A 21,258-nucleotide genomic window follows, 5' to 3' on the forward strand; every position below is an offset into this window, starting at 1 on the left:
ATACAAAAAGCAACTTCTCTAGGGAGGGGTGGCAGATGCAAACCTCTGATAACAAAGAGAATAATCTCTCTTATCTGCATGTTGCAGAGATATTCTAATAAGCTCCATTGATACAACAAAACACGCAGCTGAGGCACACAGCTTCAATGGAAACTCTATGGGGCCATAAATATATAAAACTGTAGGAACACATGGATGCTAAAGGGGGACAGGACAAAGTACATTATTAATATAAGAACATACTTGGGCACCTAAACTAGAGTAAATGTATCTGTGTTTTTTGCAAGTTGGTTTAATACTGCAGCAAAACAGGATCCTAAAACACATGAAGCCATAAAGAGTCTTGTGAGGTGTAGGGAACATTTGGCCTTCCAGGAGTTGCTGAATTACCAGAAACATGGCTAATAATGGCCAGAGTTGATGTGAGTTGCAGTTCAACAACATCTAGAGGGCCACAGGTTCACAACACCTGTCTTGATGACTAATAAACATATATGCATGTTGTGGTAATCTATCTGCATGTAGACAGAAGAACAAAAGGGTCAAACAATGCAAGAGTTGCCCGATGAAGAGCACAAATGGATAAAGAAACCAAACAAATAAGAGATCCAGCCAATGGAACATACGAAGCTGCCAGGGTTTCAGGCAGGAATCTCTCCTAGTCCTATGTGCAAATGCTGTGAGATGATGCCAGGACCTTCTGAACACCTTAAGGTCCCTAGACCTCCTTAGGCCCCTAAATCTTTCTTCCTACCTAGTACCACAGGCCCTAAGGTGTTGACAAGGACCTAGCACATTTTGATTACTACCCTTTTCAATGCATTGTTTTCCCCCTGTCTTTCAGTATCATTAGTAGTTCTTTTCATTCCATTTTAATTTTCTGTTGTCTCCTTGTTGTTTCCGTTTGCATTTGTTTTAGTAGATTGCAATGCAATCTACTAAAGGTATCTCCCTAACTATCTAAGGTATCTCCCTTAGATAGTTATTGGTCTGGGGCCTTGCGTTTGAGTCTTTCTTAATTAACCTGAGTTGTTTTATTTTATTTATTCCGCACTCAGTCTTATTATTATTGCTATGTGTGAGAGCCAAGAGATTTTTGTTTCATTTCTCATCAGTCTCAGCCTACTGCTATTATCATCATCATCATCATCATCATCATCATCATCATCATCATCATCATATATTATTACTCACAGTCCTGTGTGGGTCTGGTGTGTGCCACAACACAGAGATATACATATCATGTCAAATCCCTGAGCTACATGAAATGATTATGAAAGTTTGCATTCTCTACTTGTTTGATTAAGTCTTCAAATCTTTTCCTGCTGCAAAGGCATATTTTCCCCTAAATAGCTACTATCCATATAATGAAAAACACCTAAAATGTGAAAAATCTACTTCCATGCTCTGAAAATGCTTGCATGGAAAAATAGCACAAAATCTTGCGTGGATGCTCCCCACAACACAGAAAATCTCCTCCATATTTCTTATTTCTGTGGAGTAAAAAACCTACTATGAATCTGATCATTATGAACTACCAGGGCAAAGAAATGACTTAAGTTTTCAGTCCAGCCCCAGTCATACTTTACTGTTGCTGCAACAGCAGATTGGTGTGTACATTGTTATTCCAATCCAACATTCACTAACATGGGTGTAAGTCTCACTGAACTCAGTTGGGCTTTCTTCTGACTGTCTTCTGAGTAGACATACTTAAGATTGTACAGCACTGTAAAATACTATAAACTGCAGAGGTCTGGTTGCACTGCTGCAGGTAAACAAATCAGAATAGTATATGCAAGAGCAGGGCACCCTGTGTTGAAGGGGCAGCAAGGTTGTGCTGCTGACTGCCTCCAATATCAAGTAGTTCCCTAGCCCTGCCCAGCAGCATCCATACCCTGAGCTTGGAAGTCTGTAGTAGGGAACCCTATGGATGTAGCATCTGTGAAATTAGGCTAACACAGGACTGCATGGAAGCCTACACACAGAGGCTTCCGTACTGCAGATGTATACACTTTATGACATTGAGGGCAGAGCCAGTGGTACAAACCTGTCTCCCTTTAAAATGAGGAGCCTCATTCATGTCCTTAACAAATAAAAGGGGGCTAATGAATCTGGTTATTCTCAACACATTCCATGAAAAGCAAAAAGAGATGCTAGAAGGAAAAGATTTTTACTTAGTTCATGAAATTTATACACCAACTGATTGTAAAAAACCTCAAAGCGGCTTACAAAAAGATAAAACCATAAAATCGTGAGATATTTACAATATGTTAAAACATACAGGAAGTTAAAATACTAAAACAGATCAAAATTCACAGCAGCTTTTTTTAAGCATCTGGGTAGGCTTGACTAAACAAGGATGTATTTAAAAAGGTAAAGGTAAAGGTACCCCTGCCCGTACGGGCCAGTCATGTCCGACTCTAGGGTTGTGTGCCCATCTCACTTAAGAGGCCGGGGGCCAGCGCTGTCTGGAGACACTTCCGGGTCACGTGGCCAGCGTGACGAAGCTGCTCTGGCGAGCCAGCACCAGCGCAGCACACGGAAACACTGTTTACCTTCCCGCTATAAAGCGGTACCTATTTACTTGCACTTAGGGGTGCTTTCGAACTGCTAGGTGGCCAGGAGCTGGGACCAAAAGACGAGAGCTCACCCCGCTGCGGGGATTCGAACCGCCGACCATACGATCGGCAAGTCCTAGGCACTGAAGTTTTACCCACAGCGCCACCCGCGTCCCTTAAGGATGTATTTACCAGGTGCCAAAAAGAATACAATGAAGGCACCCGCTTGGTATCAATAGGCAGGGAGTTCCGCCACAGTTGCATTCACTCAGCAAGCAAGCAAACAATAACCCACAACTACAAGCAGCACAAACAGATATTAAACAGGTCAAGCAAATGTTATAGTGCAAAACACACACACTTGCTGGCTGGGAGAACAGACCAGGCAAGGACAAGAGTGGCACAAAGCCAACCCCTCCCTGTTTTTCTGTGGGCTTGCTCTCCTTTTTCCTTTATACCTTCTTGCGCCAAGCTCAGCTCTGAGGGACAATTCACAATATCATGTAGAGGCAATACTCTGAAGAAGGCCGACTTACTTGCACTTTTAACTTCTGACATAGCGCCCTGCCTTCTGTGTAGAGATGTATCAGACTGCGTTGCTAGTGGAAACGTATGTCTCAATAAGAATGAAATCTATGTGCTCACATGTGGATGTCACCATAAATGGGGCCAACCCAGTGCTATTTTTCTAGGAAAAGAAGTGCCAGAACTCACCATGGAATGCCTCCCTTGTTCTCTTATCATGCCAAGGGTGCCCATCTGAGAGGAGCCAGAACTGAGTTCCGGTCAGTTCCATCTGAAAAAAGCCCTGGGCCCATCTATACCTGCTTTGCTTAGAAAAAGGCACTGAGAATCATGAGTAAAAACCATGCTCTGACAATCCCACTTCTGTGGAATGTCCAAATCAGCCTGAAGGGGGTTCTCAGTTCATTAGGATCACACAAACGTATCTTTATGATTGGCCAAAGCATGAACAAAAGTCATAATACAAGGAACCAGCAAAACATGTCGCTGAAATACTGAATAAAAATATCGTTGAAACCCTTTCATTTGTTGCTGGTAATTAATACAATTATAGCCATCTTATTTTATTATGTCTTTATTCTGTCAGTTGAGACTATTTATAGTGAAACTTGGTTGATTCACCATAATTTCATTCCTCCCACAGCCCATTTCAGCCCTGTGCTCAGAAAACTGTATAAATTTATTTTGTATTTTAATATCACAGCGTCTGAAGGCTAAAAAAAGGTCTAGAAGTTATAAATTAAATGAAGTTGTGTGGTACTGAATAATCACTGCTGGTGGGGAGGCCAAGTCACATGATCCTCAGGATTCTGGGAGCTATTTGGAAGTCTTCTAGGCAATAGCTATAGCCAGTTTTTGCACACTCTAGCACACACCTTCATTTCTGGGCATTGGTAATGGTGTGAAGAAGGGAGGGAGGGAGGGAGGGAGGGAGAAAAGGAACAGGCCTTTGTTAAGTAATTCTAATATGTTACATTTTTTATTGTGAAAGGTACAGAGAAAACCACATTTATATATAAAATTAAATGTCAGTTGGAAATACATTTTTTCTATGTGCTGTGTATTTTATTATACACTTTTTCTATACTGTTGAAAAGGATTTCCTGTCACTTCTTCAAGGCTAGAGTGGGAAACAAAATCCTTGAGATAAAAAACAAATTCCATAATCATTCAAGTTCGCGTTCTCTCTCTCTCTCTCTCTCTCTCTCTCTCTCTCTCTCTCTCTCTCTCATCTCTCGCTTTCTGTCTGTGAAAGGGGGTGATTATTTTAAAGCAGTTAGTAAACATAATACATTAAGCATTATAAAAAATAAATCATACAACCATACATTTTTTAAAAACTAATTCATTACTATGGGCAGTATATTTGTTTGTATATAAAAACGGGCAGATTTAAATTATGCAGCACAATGACGTTGCTGAGAGAGGCAGAAGGGTAAGAGATTGTATTGTGCTGTTAAAACACAAAGTAATTACACATAAATAAGAATTCAAAAAAGGTCAAGGCTTTGGCCCCTGAGTGAAAACATTTTATACAGCCTTTCACAAAGCTTCTAGGTAGGGAATTGATTGATTTGATCGATTTACTAAATTTCTAGGCCACTTTTCATTGACATGCATCACAAACTGGCTTACAAACAATAAATAACAATAACATAATGGAACACCACAGATACAACATCAATCATATAGAATTACAATTTTTAAAACACCATTAACAGAACAACTAAAACAAAATAAGCAAAACAGCATAATAATAATAATTACAACAAAAGTCATATTCACAAAGTACTATAGCATTCGTAGTCTGTTGAACAATATTAGCAACGGTAACAAAATAGCACCCAAAAAATACACTAAGCACTGTTGAATTCATACACACACTCTCCCCATCCCCAGGAAGAGAAGTTAGCCAACAGCAGAATCATAGCTGGAAGGGATCCCAAACCTAGTCCAAACCTCTGCAATGCAGGAAACTTTTTGCTCAACATGGGGCACAAACCCATGACCCTGAGATTAAGAGTCTCATGGTCTAATGACCATCCCAACCATTCCAAGGCAAGGAAGAGGGGGAATTTAAGAGAATTAAGTGGGTAGACTCAGAGAAGAGAGGTTAGCCAAGAGCAGAATCATAGAACTGTAGAGTTAGAAGGGATCCTGAGAGCCATCTAGTCCAACCCTCTGCAATGCAGGCATTAGGGCGATGTATTGATAATTGTCCAAAACCAGTATGAAAGTCACATCATGATAACTGGTTTCATAATAACAACCTGGAAATATATAGCTAATCACAATGTGGACCGTCGCTTCGCTCAAGATTTCAGCAGCCTCTGGCTTTGCCGGCTTGGCTTTCCCCTGCCTCCTGCAGGCAGCAGCAAACCACTAGAGCAGGCAGCTGACGAAAGCAGCCAGTCTGCCCAGGAACTTTCCACAGAGTGCAGACGCCCTACCTGGGGACTTTCTTCTATAATATAGATGGCATGAGCTTCTTTTTTTAGAGCCTCTTATTTTAAGTGTAGGCTAGGTGCCAGGCTGGTAGATTATTTAACCCTCCTTCCTCACTTCTCCCTCTCCCTCTCCTCCCCCCCTCTCTCTGCCTATGTCTCCCTTGCATCATGAGGTCTCCAATGTCTAGGGACGTTGTATGTATTAAAAAAACAAAATAAAACAGAATTCAACCTAGGACGTAGATTATATTAACATTGGGTTGAATCCAGGCTTCACCTTCCACACTGTTCAAAAGGAAACCCACCCACCCCACCAGGGAGATGATACCACCGATGGCAGCAGAGTCTGAATCCAACCCATTGCATTTGCAGCAAGGAAAAAACTTACACAACACATGTATGAACCTGATTTAATATGCATCAGACCACTGGTTCATCTAGTTCAGTTCATCTAGTTCTAGCTCCCCTAAATCTAAAAGATCCATCTTTTAGATTTAGGGGAGCTAGTCTCAAACATTTGTTGGGGGAGACCTAGGTTTTTTTGGGGGGGATTTATTTGTCCTGTCTTCATGCTTTTTATGATGGAGGACCACTGTAGTCACCCCCAACGACACGTTCTCAAGATGGAGGGTGAGGGAACAGCTGCAGTCGCCTGCGGTTCCTGCGCAATGTTTGCCATCTTGCCAAAGGTTGCAGGCAGCTTTACCTGCAGCAATTGCATGTTGATTGCCCTCTTAAAAGACAAAGTCCAGCAACTGGAGGAACGTGTAGCTACGCTCCAAAGAATTAGAGAGCTGGAGCTCTTCTTGGAAGCAACAGAGCACACCGTCTCCACCAAGGAGGAGACAGGGGACTCCCCTGAGAAGGAGGCTAGTTCACCAACACAGGAGCCAGATATATGGAGAAACGTGACTCAAAGAAGTAGGAGGCCCAGGGTTCGCTCTGATTGTTTAGAAATACACAATCGCTTTGAGGTCCTCTCCCCTAGCATGGAAGAGCAGACTCCATTTGAGGATCTCTCCCTCATTACAGTCAATCAGGTATATGAAGACGAGCAGCAAAGTCAGTCCTCAGGGAATGTGCAGGCGACCTTGGAACGGACAGCTCACGGAAGAACCCCGACCAGACCTAAGAGGAGGCGTGTAGTGGTGATAGGGGATTCCCTACTGAGGGGAACAGAAGCAGTGATCTGTGGGCCTGACAAGATGTCTCGGGAAGTGTGCTGTCTCCCCGGGGCTAAGATCCAAGATGTAACTGAACGACTGCAAGGAATCATAAAACCCACTGACAAATACCCCTTCCTCTTGGTTCATGTGGGAACCAATGACACTGCAAGCAATAGCCTCCAGAAGATCAAAAGAGATTACGAGGCTCTGGGCAGGAAATTGAAGCAATTAAATGCACAAATTGTCATCTCATCTGTCCTCCCAGTTGAACGACGTGGCCCAGGGAGAGAGGGAAAAATAGTGGAAGTGAACAGCTGGCTTCGCAAATGGTGTAAACAGGAACGGTTTGGATTCTTAGATCATGGACTGCAGTTTCTTGAAGATGGACTTCTGGCAAGTGATGGGCTGCACCTCACAACGGTTGGGAGGAATGTTTTTGCAAAAAATCTCAGAAACCTCATCAGGAGGGCTTTAAACTGACTAATGTGGGGGAGGGAGACAGTGCTCCTGAAGGTAGGAGTCTATCAATTGATGAAGATGATCATCCAAATGTCATAGACCGAATGGAGCAAACAGCACGCAGACCTAGTGGTGGGAGGAAAAAATCCTTAAATAAGAGACACGGGGGAATGATTAATGGACTTCAATGTCTGTACACTAATGCGCAAAGCATGGGAAATAAACAAGATGAGCTTGAGCTCTTGGTACAGCAAACTAAATATGACATAATAGGCATCACTGAAACCTGGTGGGATAAGTCCCACGATTGGAATGTAATAATGGAGGGATACAATCTATTTCAGAGAAACAGACCAGACAAGAAAGGAGGAGGAGTGGCGTTATATGTCAGGGATGTGTATACCTGTGAAGAGATCCAAGATTTAGAACCTCAAAGCCAAAGTGAGAGCATTTGGGTCAAAATTAAGGGAGAGAAGAATAACAGTGACCTCATTGTGGGAGTTTACTATAGATCCCCAAGCCAAACGGAGGACATAGACGATGCCTTCCTGGAACAGATGGCCAAGCATGCAAAAGGAAGGGAGATAGTAGTAATGGGGGACTTCAATTACCCGGATATTTGTTGGATGTCAAACTCAGCCAAGAGCATAAGGTCAAACAGATTCCTCACTGGCCTTGCAGACAACTTCATTGTCCAGAAAGTGGGAGAAGCAACAAGAGGAACAGCCATTTTAGATCTGGTCCTAACCAATGTTGATGACCTGGTTAGTGGGGTAGAAGTGGAAGGATCATTAGGCGCGAGTGATCATGCTCTTCTGAAGTTTACTATACAGCGGAAAGGAGCAGCCAAGCATACTAGGACTCAATTTCTTGACTTTAAGAAAGCCAACTTCATAAAACTTAGGGAAGTGCTGGGTGAGATCCCATGGACAGTAATACTAAAAGGAAAGGGAGTTCATGATGGCTGGGAGTTTGTTAAGAGGGAGATAGTAAAAGCACAACTTCAGGCAATACCAATGAGACGGAAACATGGAAGGTGCCTAAAGAAGCCAGGGTGGCTATCTAAAGAACTTTTAACTGAGTTAAGATTAAAAAAGGATGTGTACAAAAAATGGAAAAGGGGGGAAACCACCAAAGAGGAATTCAAACAAATAGCCAGCACGTGTAGACACAAAGTCAGAAAAGCTAAAGCACAGAATGAACTCAGGCTTACTAGAGAGGTTAAAAGCAACAAAAAGGGCTTTTATGGGTATGTTCGTAGCAAAAGGAAGAACAATGAAACAGTGAGGTCACTCAGAGGAGAAGATGGTGAAATGCAAACAGGGGACACAGAAAGGGCTGAACTCCTCAATGCCTTCTTTGCCTCAGTCTTCTCCGATAAAGAAAACAATGCCCAACCTGAAGAATTTGGAGCAAATGATTCAGCAGAGGAAACACAGCCCAGAATAACTAAGGAGATAGTACAAGAATACTTGGCTAGTCTAGATGTATTCAAGTCTCCAGGGCCAGATGAACTGCATCCAAGAGTATTAAAAGAACTGGCAGATGTGATTTCAGAACCACTGGCAGTCATCTTTGAGAATTCCTGGAGAACAGGCGAAGTCCCGGCAGACTGGAGGAGGGCAAATGTTGTCCCTATTTTCAAAAAGGGGGAAAGAGAGGACCCAAATAATTACCGCCCAGTCAATCTGACATCAATACCAGGGAAGATTCTGGAGCAGATCATTAAGCAAACAGTCTGTGAGCACCTAGAAAGGAATGCTGTGATCACCAATAGTCAGCATGGATTTCTGAAAAATAAGTCATGTCAGACTAACCTGATCTCGTTTTTTGACAGAATTACAAGCCTGGTAGATGAAGGGAACGCAGTGGATGTAGCCTACCTTGATTTCAGCAAGGCATTTGACAAGGTGCCCCATGATATTCTTGTAAAGAAGCTGGTAAAATGCGGTCTTGACTATGCTACCACTCAGTGGATTTGTAACTGGCTGACTGACCGAACCCAAAGGGTGCTCATCAATGGTTCCTCTTCATCCTGGAGAAGAGTGACTAGTGGGGTGCCACAGGGTTCTGTCTTGGGCCCGGTCTTATTCAACATCTTTATCAACGACTTGGATGATGGACTCAAGGGCATCCTGATCAAATTTGCAGATGACACCAAACTGGGAGGGGTGGCTAACACCCCAGAGGACAGGATCACACTTCAAAACGACCTTGACAGATTAGAGAACTGGGCCAAAACAAACAAGATGAATTTTAACAGGGAGAAATGTAAAGTATTGCACTTGGGCAAAAAAAATGAGAGGCACAAATACAAGATGGGTGACACCTGGCTTGAGAGCAGTACATGTGAAAAGGATCTAGGAGTCTTGGTTGACCACAAACTTGACATGAGCCAACAGTGTGACGCGGCAGCTAAAAAAGCCAATGCAATTCTGGGCTGCATCAATAGGAGTATAGCATCTAGATCAAGGGAAGTAATAGTGCCACTGTATTCTGCTCTGGTCGGACCTCATCTGGAGTACTGTGTCCAGTTCTGGGCACCACAGTTCAAGAAGGACACTGACAAACTGGAACGTGTCCAGAGGAGGGCAACCAAAATGGTCAAAGGCCTGGAAACTATGCCTTATGAGGAACGGCTAAGGGAGCTGGGCATGTTTAGCCTGGAGAAGAGGAGGTTAAGGGGTGATATGATAGCCATGTTCAAATATATAAAACGATGTCACATAGAGGAGGGAAAAAGGTTGTTTTCTGCGGTTCCAGAGAAGCGGACACGGAGCAATGGATCCAAACTACAAGAAAGAAGATTCCACCTAAACATTAGGAAGAACTTCCTGACAGTAAGAGCTGTTCAACAGTGGAATTGCCAAGGAGTGTGGTTGAGTCTCCTTCTTTGGAGGTCTTTAAGCAGAGGCTTGACAACCATATGTCAGGAGTGCTCTGATGGTGTTTCCTGCTTGGCAGGGAGTTGGACTCGATGGCCCTTGTGGTCTCTTCCAACTCTATGATTCTATGATTCTATGATTCTAGTTCCTGGGAACTTTTGCATGCAAAGCAGAGACAAAGCTGGTGTTCCACCTCTGAGCCACGGGCCCTTCACTAGCACACCCATTTCACTACTTGCATGACAGTAATACACTCATACCTCAGAAGTCGAACGGAATCCATTCCAGAAATCCGTTTGACTTCCAAAATGTTCAGAAACCAAGGTGCGGCTTCCGATTGGCTGCAGGAAGCTCCTGCAGCCAATTGGCAGCCACGGAACCTGCGTTGGACGTTAGGGTTCCAAAGAACATTCGCAAACTGAAACAATCACTTCTGGGTTTGCAGCATCTGGGAGCCAAAACAATCGAGTTGTAAGGCGTTCGACTTCCAAGGTACAACTGTACTGGCATTATATTGACCAACCTAAACAATATCATACTAATAATGACTGCAAGCAATTTGCAAGCCTGCTGTAAAAGCACCTGTGGGCAGAAAAATATTTGTCTGCTGTCGGCGGTGTTTATGAAATGCAAATTCCAATATTCGGCTCCTTGCAAAAATGTGTCTCTACATGTGGAATTTCATGATAAAAAGCTTTAATGTCCCTGTTTTCTCTTGATAAACCCTGCTGGTTTACTGACGCGTGAATGTGCTGAAATTGAATTACTGTACAACAGCAATTACTTTTCACAGTACACCTATAATGGAAATCAATTCTGCAGCGAACACCAGATAGCCAGAAAAAGGGGCAAGAAGAAAGTAAAAACTATTAAAGGGAGGTGAATCTCCCTTTCTCCCCATTTTCCTGTAAGGCTAAGGCATCAAGGCTTCAAAAAAAAGAGAGAAGAATATATACTCTACTGCACTTCAGAAAGTAGGGATTTTTAGTGTTATCAATGTAAATCAAACAGCCATCTTTAAAAGCACTCTACATAAGTAAAATGAAAACTGTCACTTAAAAACATTTCATGCCACAGAAAAGGCTAAGCAAGTGTTTTTAGCAATAAGGCTGGTACTGCATTTGGCACATGACCTTTACAAAGCCTGGTCAATTTCTTGGGTGTTTTTTTCTTCTTCTTCTATGGGCCTTCTTCAAACAAATATAATGAAAGCAACATGACTCTTTTCTCTTCTTCCCAGGTACATTATTGTGGCAGCAAGAATGTTCTCTTCATTTGTAAAAATAAACACTCTGTAATTGACTAGATAAAGTGTGCCTGAACAAACAAAACAGTGTTTGATTTCAGGTTCCTCCAACACATGCTTGATTATTCAAACAATAATTAAGGTGTTTGCTTGTAAAGAGGCTGGCAAATCCATTCATTTATATACCACCATTCCTCCTGAAGGAACCCAAGCCAGTGTGCAACATAAAAAAAATACAAAACGATGCATCCAAGCCAAATTTGAAGCATGCTGATGCAACACAGGCTGAATTACTTTAGCCTTCTACTCCGGATGTCTTGGACTACAACTCCCATCATCCCCAGCCAGCATGGCCAATTGTCAGAGATAATGGGAAGTGTAGTCCAAAACCAGGTTGGAGAAGACTGGATTAGATAGTCATAGAAAGAACATTGAAGAGAACATTTACATTCACTTGAATTTCCAGCACCAAATAGGAAGAATTAAAGCACAGCTGAAGGTAGTGTTTAAGAATATGCAACTGCTTAGTTTTCAGAAATCAAGATATAATCTTGACTATGAAGAATTGACAACTGACAGAATCCAAGATTTGTTTAATAAAACAAGAAATGGGAAGCCGAAGAACAAAATGCTCAATAAGGGAGTTTGGGGATGTCTTTGTTTGGTGGCTTTTGGCCAATAATTCTCTTCAGAAATAATTGAGAGAACATTCAGAATTAAATTCATGAAATTAGGAAAGAATAAAGTAAAGCATATATGAGAGTCTGACCTTCGGTTGGGCACATTTACCAGTTCAAATATATTAGTCAATTGATTTGCCCAAATATTTCTTTCACAGCCTGTCTATAAGTTTTGTTGGTGTTATTACATAAATATTAATGACAATTGTATTTTGTAATTAAAACATCATATTAATCAGCTCTTTGGACTGCCCAATCTAGAGGATGTATAAATTGCACTTATAATATGCCAGCTGAGGAACACTGGAATATGCCATGATACATAGTTCATAGTTGTGCATATGCCACTCATATTTATTTGGTATTAGCATGCATTTCAAATACCATTATTAAAACATGGAAATATTATTAAAATATTATGGAAACATTCTTTTGTCATTGGGAATATTCAAAAATCACCAATACTACTAATTACAATTTCCTCCAAATGTTTCAGGTATGCTTTTTAAAAAAGGCTCTGAAATAATCCTCTTTTACTCTTATACAATAACTCTCTCAATGAAAAACATGCTGTGTTAGCACAGATGATTTTCAGCTAATTCAATTAGTTGCTAGGAGACCATTTCAGTCAATGATATCATTTGAAAATAAAAACAGTATTAATATTTAGATCTCAGAGCATCTTGCATTGTACCGTGCTTGTGGCAATGGAGATTGTCAGTGAAGAGCACATCGTTCAGTGAGGAAGGTGCCCTATTATTATTATTATTGTTTGTTTGTTTGTTTGTTTGTTTGTTTGTATCTGCTCTTCATCCAAAGATCACAGGGCAGTTCACAACATAAAAATACAAAATGAGAACACAAAGTACATAAAACAAAAACAAACCAATAACCCCCCTCCCACAAACACATTTAAAAGGCCATAAAATGTTAATCAGTCAAAGCAGATTAACTTGATTAATTAATTAGAGGCCTTAAACCTTGGGGTCTCAAATTTCAGCAGTGCTTTGCGCACCACCAAAATCTGAAAGCTTTTGTCTCTTGCGCTCCATTCTAAATCATAGTTGTGGCATCCCCTGTGGTGCCCCCGAGGCTCCATGCCCAGTGTAACTGAACCAGTTACGCTCCCCTAAATACTGTCTTTATTTTAATTAAAACAGGTTTGTTCAAAAGTTACAATCCAGTTTTGTCCACTGCCATAATATCGCAGAATGATCACTCCAATCTTCAGTCCCTCATCACTGTCAGGTAGTCCTGAGCTGTTAAAGGCTTTATAAGGTCAAAACCAGCACTTTAAATTTGACCTAAAACTAATTGGCAGCCAGTGCAGTCAGGCCAGGATCAGTCTAATGTGCACAAACCGTCTTGCCCCAATGAGCAATCTGGCCGCCAAATTCTGCACCACCTGAAGTTCCCAAGCCATCTTCAGAGGCAGCCCCATGTATAACACATTGCAGTAATCTAATCTAGAGGTTACCAGAGCATGGACGACAGGCGCTAGCCTATACCTATCCAGATAGGGGCAAAGCTGGGCCACCAGCCAAAGCTGATGGAAGGCACTCCATGCCACTGAGGCCACAAGCAACAGCAAAGGATCTAAAAGTACCCCAAGCTACATACTCATTCCTTCAGAAGGAATGTAGCCCCACCAAGAGCAGGCAACTTCCCACCCATCCAGTCTAGGGAACCCCCCACTAACAGTGTATCAGTCTTATCAAGACTGAGCTTCATTTTGTTGGCTCTAATCTGTGCAACAAAACATTCCAGCACTCCCTGAGGAGCCCCACACTGAAGGCTCCACTCCATGCAGAGCAGCTAGGAGTTGCCACTCTTTAGAGTTCTGTAAGCTGTCTCTTCCTTCTCAAATCCTCTCCTTGATCGATTTCTAATCAGAGAGACCGGTAGAGGGGACTATCTATCCATGATGCACACACAAGCGTGAAAAAGATGAGGAAGCCAACAAAGAGATTTAAAGTTGGAGCAGGAGTTGAAATCTAGCCACAACTGGAGCATGACTAATTCCCCAGCACTGATCTACAAAATCTCTTTTTTTAAAAAGAATATTTATTAAAGTTTCAAGGGGTACAAAAAGAAAAAGTAAAAAAACATTATTTTAAACAAAAAACAATACAACACATCACAATAGGTAAAGAAAAAAGGATAAAATACAAAAGGAAAAAAGGAAAAATAACAGAAAAATAACATCCATTAAAAAAAAGACAACAAAAAATACAGCGAATCTTCCCATAACTTAACTTTCATTAGCTTATTTCCTTGACCTCCTCACACCTCCCTTTTTTGTATTCTAGCTCGATTATCTGTTTCAGCAAATCCTTTCCATCTTTTCAAATTTTTGTCCTGTAATTTATCTTAATATAATGTAACTTTACTTTCGCAAAATCAAGGCAGTGTGGTAGCTACTGCTCGAAAGTGTTATCTGACCCCGAGTTTCCAACTTTTTATACTGTTCGTAAAGTACTTAGATTTCCACTGGCCAATCAAAAAGCAGAAAACCACTACTGTCTGATAGAGGGTACTTAACTAACTTGTCCAACACAAGGGGAGATGAGAAATGGTGACCTTAGCTGGACTATAGGATCAGGCTGCTTCATCTAATCCAGGGGTAGGCAACCTAAGGCCTGGGGGCCGGATGCGGCCAATCGCCTTCTAAATCCGGCCCGCAGACGGTCTGGAAATCAGCGTGTTTTTAAATGAGTAGAATGTGTCCTTTTATTTAAAATGCATCTCTGGGTTATTTGTGGGGCATAGGAATTCGTTCATATATATTTTTCAAAATATAGTCCGGCCCACCACATGGGCTGAGGGACGGTGGGCCAGCCCACAGCTGAAAAAGGTTGCTGACCCCTGATCTAAACACTGCAAAGGGTCACCATAGAATGGCTTCTAAAAGCAGAGTGGTTTTTACAATTCCAGCACAGCAGGATTCAGAAAGAAGTAGATCTTCTGCTCCAATTTTCTGCCAGCTTAAAATAACTGGTCCTTTGAATCTCTGCATGACAGAAATTATGTGTGCCTAAATCCACCCCAAGCTGCAATTGATCAAAATACCCCTAATCTTCTTCTTGCTCTAGAATTTTGTCTTACATAATTCAGACTGCCATTCTTACTCCTCTGCACAATCCATTCTGTTTTGCTAGTTGCAGGGAGGGGAAATGAGCTCTGCAGGGCATAGAATCTCCATGTCCAGTCAAATGAAAATGTTCCTCAGCCATCCCACTGGCTTCAGAAGTCTTAGCACATTTAGCATATCTTCACACATATCACCATTTTTAAAAAGGAAGCCAAAAGACTCAACAAGCTGAATCCTGCGTCCAATACACTTTCTGCACTCTTGCTAATTTGCGGAAAACCCATGGTCCTGCTTACTGAACCAGGAAATCTTTTGTTTGCTTTTCATTCCTTTTTAAATGTGTTCTTCATATAATATGGATATTTTTTTTACTTTTACTTTTTTTTTTAAAGTCCTTGCAGATTGAACTGAAAAGTCCACAGTAACTAATCCTCAGGAAAGTCCTCTTAGAAAGACAAAATAGCTATAGTAAAAAGCCATGTACCAATTACTGGCTACATGGCTTTCAAAATAATTCATGTGCTTCTGCAGTACAGGTAGATTCTGAGATCTAATTCCCGGTCTCTGACTCTGAATTGTTTTCTTTTGTAAGAAATATTGACTATGGAGTACAGCGTGTATGTGTCACAAGTATGCACCAATCACAGAGTGTAGAAATCAGGAAAGTGAGGAAGGAATTATGGGACTGCGTCCATTTTTACTCCTCTGGTGTACACAGTTTACTAAAAACATGTATATGTCCTTTGACATTGACATATGTTTTCTAAATAAAACACTCCCCAGAAGGAATTTGAAATGCACAGAAGAAAGAGAAAACGTAGTATCAAATGATTAAGGTTTCTGTTTTGTTTGTATCAAAATAGATATTTAGTACTCTTTCAGATCTTCTCTTATAGAAGGCCACATATAGCGCAGTTCTCCCAAGGCCTTTCTGTCGGTCCATTTCCACAGCATCATACTGAGATGCCAGGAGTACAAGCTCATTACCCAAAATATAAAAGAAAATTTTATCTGCTACCTACCCGTACAGCTTCAGACTTTTTGTGAAACATCTCCTCCATATTTTTTGCCAGCTTCTTCACAAGCTGAAGACCATCAATTTCTTCTACAGTAACATCCTTCTCATATTCTTTATATTTCTGCAGGAGAAAAAGAAGTTGCTCAGTGGAACAGCAGAACTAATCTAATGCAATTAGATACATAGTGTAACTTCTCAAGCTGTGTGGGGAAATACTTATTTTGGTGTGTAACCTACAATCATAGAATTGTATAGCTGGAAAGGATACCAAGGGTAATGAGTCCAACTCCCTGTAATGCAGGAATCTTTTGCCCAACAGGGCCTCAAACACACAACTCTGAGATTAAGAGTCTCATGCTCTACCGACTGAGCTATGAGTCAGACCTGGAGATGCTTCACACACACACACAAATTATTGTAGGAAAAGAAATGAGTTGCTAGGTGGTTCCCAAAGATAACAAAAGCAGGCTATTTCACCCATGCTTTTACATTCAGAGTTACCTATGTGCTGTGATTTGCCCTACCTATGGGTCCATTGGCTATGCTTAAGCCTTGATTCAGGGCTAATCCAAAGGTTATGCCCCATAATGCTCTGCTGTACAGCATCACCACCAAAGAGTCCATCATGTACAGTAGCAATTGGTGATGCATGGTTGTCAAATGTAAAGTGCACCCATGCAGCCCTGATCCCACCCACCATCACTCTGCCCCAACCCAGACCCATCCAGGTAAGCTGTTGCAATGTGTGGCACTGCCCCACAACACCAGCTGCTACTGGCTGACCCCTTCCAAGCCTCTCTCATGGGGGTGGGAGGGGGAACATGGAGAAAATGCCACATCACTTTTGTTTCCCTCTTATTCACAGTTTTAAGTGTTGTAACTTGATTGACATTGGTACAAATTGCAATACTATGTGTTCTAAAGATACTTGGATTTGCACTTTCCTTCCAGGCTCTTTGAGACATTTTACCCCTTTTTAATGCATCAAAACATGCAGTAGTAAGAAGAAAGCATTCTAACGCGCCTTTTAAGTAGGTTCTGCTGGCAAACCTGCCTATATGAACCGTAATAACCAAATTAACAGCATAAGCCAATGCATATTTACTCAGAAGCAAATGCTATTATGTTCAGTGTGTCTGTTTTTTACTCACAGGAAACTGTATACAGGATTGCACAGGTTATTTTACAAGGGGGGGAAAGAACTATATTGGATTACTTTAATGAGGGTGCTTTTCCTTCCACCTGCCCATTTTCTTTACAAACAGAACATGCCAGGGTTTGCACAATTTCTCCCTCAATTTGTGAGCAATTTGTCATCATCAACAAGTAAGAAAGTATGCTTTTTTCTCATCCCTTTGATCATATTGTCTAAGATCAATAGCTACTTCCTTCCCATTTTGATTAGAGAAAATCAGAAGATGACAGTGAACAGAAGAAACAGGCAGATTACAAGTCAAAACCATCAATATTCAGTTTATTGAAATCAAAGTTAAATTTGCTTTTCTTATTTTATCCCTACCCAAGTCCTCAAGGATTTATATACTCTCTGGAATTGAAGGTTTCACTTTTCACAGGATTCCAAGACCTGTGTGTGTGTTTAAAGAAAACACTCAGTGAGAGAGATGGGAGTGCTGAATATATGAAACAGCTGAGTAACTGCAGACATTTCAGGCAAACTGGTTGCATTAAAGGTTTAATGTTTCCCTCAAGGATCATGGTTGGGTTTTCTTAAAATCAATATCTAAAACAACTGCCTTAAAAAACAACTTTACTCATTATACTGACAGGTTAAGAAGCAGAGAAGCAATTCCCCATCATGTTTATTTCTGATAAGAACATATTTGATTCTGATAAAGGATCTCTCCTTAGCACCTGACCTTAGTCTTCCTTAAAGTTTGCTAACACTCTGTACCTTGAGAAACTGTTTTCAGATCTAAGACCTATACGCCCATATCAGGAAGCAAAAGCAGAAATGAATGCACTCAGCTTATATATGTTACGCAGTACTGGCAAGACATGCAACCAAAAGTTGGTTTGAGCTTGGTGCTGATAATGCCAAGGTTGCAGGTTCAAGCCCCAGAAGGAAGCATATTCTTGTATAGCAGGGAGTTGAACTAGATGATCCTTGGGATCCCTTCCTATCCTAAAATGTAGGGACTGTATCCTCACCACCTTAGCAGGAGGCCTCCTTTTCAGAGTTTTTTCAAGCCAGCCAGGCCCTTCTCCAAAATACTCTATCCTAGAAGCTGCTGGGACTCAAACACCCATCAGCCTTTGCCATCATGGTCAGTACCCAGTGATGATGGGAGTTGTAGTCCAACAACATCACATTGGGGACCTCTGGTCTATTCCATTTTTCCTTCTTAATTCTCCTGACTTGCTTAGTCCTCACTGAACTGATTGGGGTTTTTAGGGAGGATGACCCTTAGGTTTAAAAATCTTTTTCATGTTTCTTAGTGGTCTGTTTCCACAAAACAGGCATAGGTATTCACCAGCTGAGATCACTATTAGAGGAAATGATACAGCCTGCTCAGTGCATTACTGTCATCCAGGGGTTCGTTGCCTTAAATATTTGCATTAAAACAATAAATAGTATTTAATGTTTGCATAGCATGCACAAGCGCTTAAAGAGATTCAGAGACATTATCCATTCTTAAAACAACACTGTAAGATGTCAGTATTACCCTCCATATAGCAGGTGGTGGTATCAAGCTAAGAGAAAGTAGCTTGCATAAGGCCATCTGGAGTATTCATGAAAGAGGCAAGGTTAATCAAAGTTATTGATTCATAGCACTAGAATCAAGATTCTTGTTTCATAGAGCAGTCCCTTAGCCACCACGCTTATAGATTATTACAGATACTAATCTCCTCTTTTTGACTATGCTAACACATGAATGTAAGTGCCAGACTCCATAAATTGCTCTTTGAATCCTAGAGAGCTGGGTGCACATGAAAAACATGCATGCATGTGCTCCTTAGGATCCCAGCCATTGCTTGATAAAGTGAATGTGAGATGTCTACGGCCAACTTTAGGCTCCAATCTGTTTTCATCTACAGGTAGTTGAAGATGCTACATTGGGTCGGGAAAACCCTACCTGTGGGGCACAGTTCTGGAGTTATGTAACTTCACAGCAATATCCAAATCAGTCAGAGCAATTATACAGGCAGACCTTTCTCCTGGTGCCTGAAGACAGACCAATGGTCCAGCAGAGAGATGGACAAGGCAGGCAATTCAGTGAGGAATCAAAGTAGAGATTTGCTGAGTGAGTTCCTCAGCCAGCACCTGAGCAAAACATAGCTCAAAATGAAGAGCAAAGAAAGCCAGCAGCTTATTTAGGGTTAGATGTAGCCCTATGGCACCTGATCCCTACTTAGTTAAAAGCTGCTGTATCACTCTCTACTGAAGTGATATGGCAGTACAACAGATATGAAACCAGCTGTTTCCTCTTGCTCCTATCATAGTGCAATGACCAGGGTTCAAATTCCTCACTCAGCCATGAAACTCATTGGGTCACTGTTCCTTAGCCTAACCTACCTCACAGGATTATTGTGAGGATAAAATGGGGAGAGGGGGAACCATGTATGTCACCTTGAGCTCGTTGGAGAAAAGGTGAGATATGCTATGCTATGCTAAATTATACTATATCATATATCATATGAAATAATAACATTACATCACATTATGTAAAACTTGGTTCCCACTGCCTTACACTGTCGAAAGTTCACATGTCTTGAACCTTCTTGAATTCTGTGGTCGATTAGACCCCTGGCTTCGATTAAATAGGACAAAACTTTTAAACTGATTTAGGTGAGGGATTATGCTATAAGAGGTCATATCTTTGCATTATTCATTGTGTGTTTTAATTATATATGTGTACTTTTGTGAGTTAATTATATATGTGTGCCCAGAGATTCTTTTCCATTGACCACATTAAACAAAAACCAAAATCATTCTAACAGTACACATGCATTAAAACTACTAAAGAGAAGAAAACAGACTCAAAGTCAGCAGTAAATAACTGTTTTGAAGTGGAGGAGAAAATAATGAAAGCTGACAAGCACAGGTAGATAGGAATCTTGTCACATTCACGAAGTGAATATGCAAATCTCCATAAGACTTCAGATTTGATACAGTACAAGAAATATTCAAAACACCAATTCCTTTTGTTAGCCGAATCAGCATTTGGCAAGGCATGGTCCCAAGAACATTTATCATTTCTGAAAGAAAACACACACACACAACCCCCACATTAATTCTGCAGCATCTATTTTGCCAGATCATTTCACACAAGCACAAGGAAAAGAGAAACACTGCTTCACTGTCAGAACTTTTAATGTTGTTCATGCACTTGGGTCAATTTTTTAGTTGCGTGTTCACTGAGTATATGGTAATAAGGTGCCAAAAGCAACTCACAGGAACTTGAAGTGGAAGGTTTGCGCAATAAAAAAAAGGATCTTGTCTACAAGCTATATGATCAAGAGTGCTGCCTAGCCTAATGAAATTTTATATTTTTTATTTTTACTTCCTATTTTATATTTTTAATTCACAGTAGGGAACAAATTCAAAGCCAATGGGATTAGATATCAAAGCAATATTTTCTTGATGACTGATAGTGTAAGTCACAAGATACTAGTCCTCCTGCCCTCTAGGGGGTCTCACACACCAGAAGAACCCACTATGCCCAAAAGATAACCACTGACACTCCCACAGCAAGCAGAACACAGAAAGAGAAAGCTTTCTAGTCTCCTACAACTATAGTCATAGAATCCTAGAGCTGCAAGTGCAGAAATGTCCCATACGAGGATCCAACCTGCAACCTTGGTGTTATCAGCACCACGCTCTAACCAATTGAGTCCTGATCTGGTATTATCCCTGAACAGTGAATCACAGCAAAAGCAGGTGGTTAGGGACCATTCCTGTGTGTGCTAGCCTTCCAATAGTCAACTACCAGCCTTCCTATATTGATCTGGAAGCTCTGATGGGGTTACTTAGCATGTTTGGGTGAACAAATGGGAAGGAAATGTTGATAAGGCACAACTGCTGAGCAGCATTCCTGCTTGCACTGATAACCCCTCCCTCATCAAATGAAGTTGGTACGGCAGCTGAAATACCACATCCAACTTCTCTCTTTAGCATAGTTACGGGGGAGGGGAACAATGTTGGCAACATGCTAATCTAATTT

The 21,258-nt window shown here is 41.2% G+C and overlaps 1 protein-coding gene across 2 annotated transcripts in view; it reads right to left on the reverse strand.

The window, feature by feature from the left end:
* The window catches only part of CACNA2D3 (calcium voltage-gated channel auxiliary subunit alpha2delta 3), a 488,574-nt gene that overhangs the window by 363,250 nt on the left and 104,066 nt on the right, over positions 1-21,258 (reverse strand). For both annotated transcript variants that reach the window (XM_083602945.1, XM_083602944.1), the window contains exon 3: positions 16,080-16,196. In XM_083602945.1, coding sequence (XP_083459071.1) covers positions 16,080-16,196 — 117 coding nt within the window. The remainder of the gene's footprint in view (positions 1-16,079; positions 16,197-21,258) is intronic.

This window comes from Podarcis filfolensis, assembly GCF_964270895.1.
Source record: "Podarcis filfolensis genome assembly, chromosome: 2".
NCBI lineage: Eukaryota > Metazoa > Chordata > Lepidosauria > Squamata > Lacertidae > Podarcis > Podarcis filfolensis.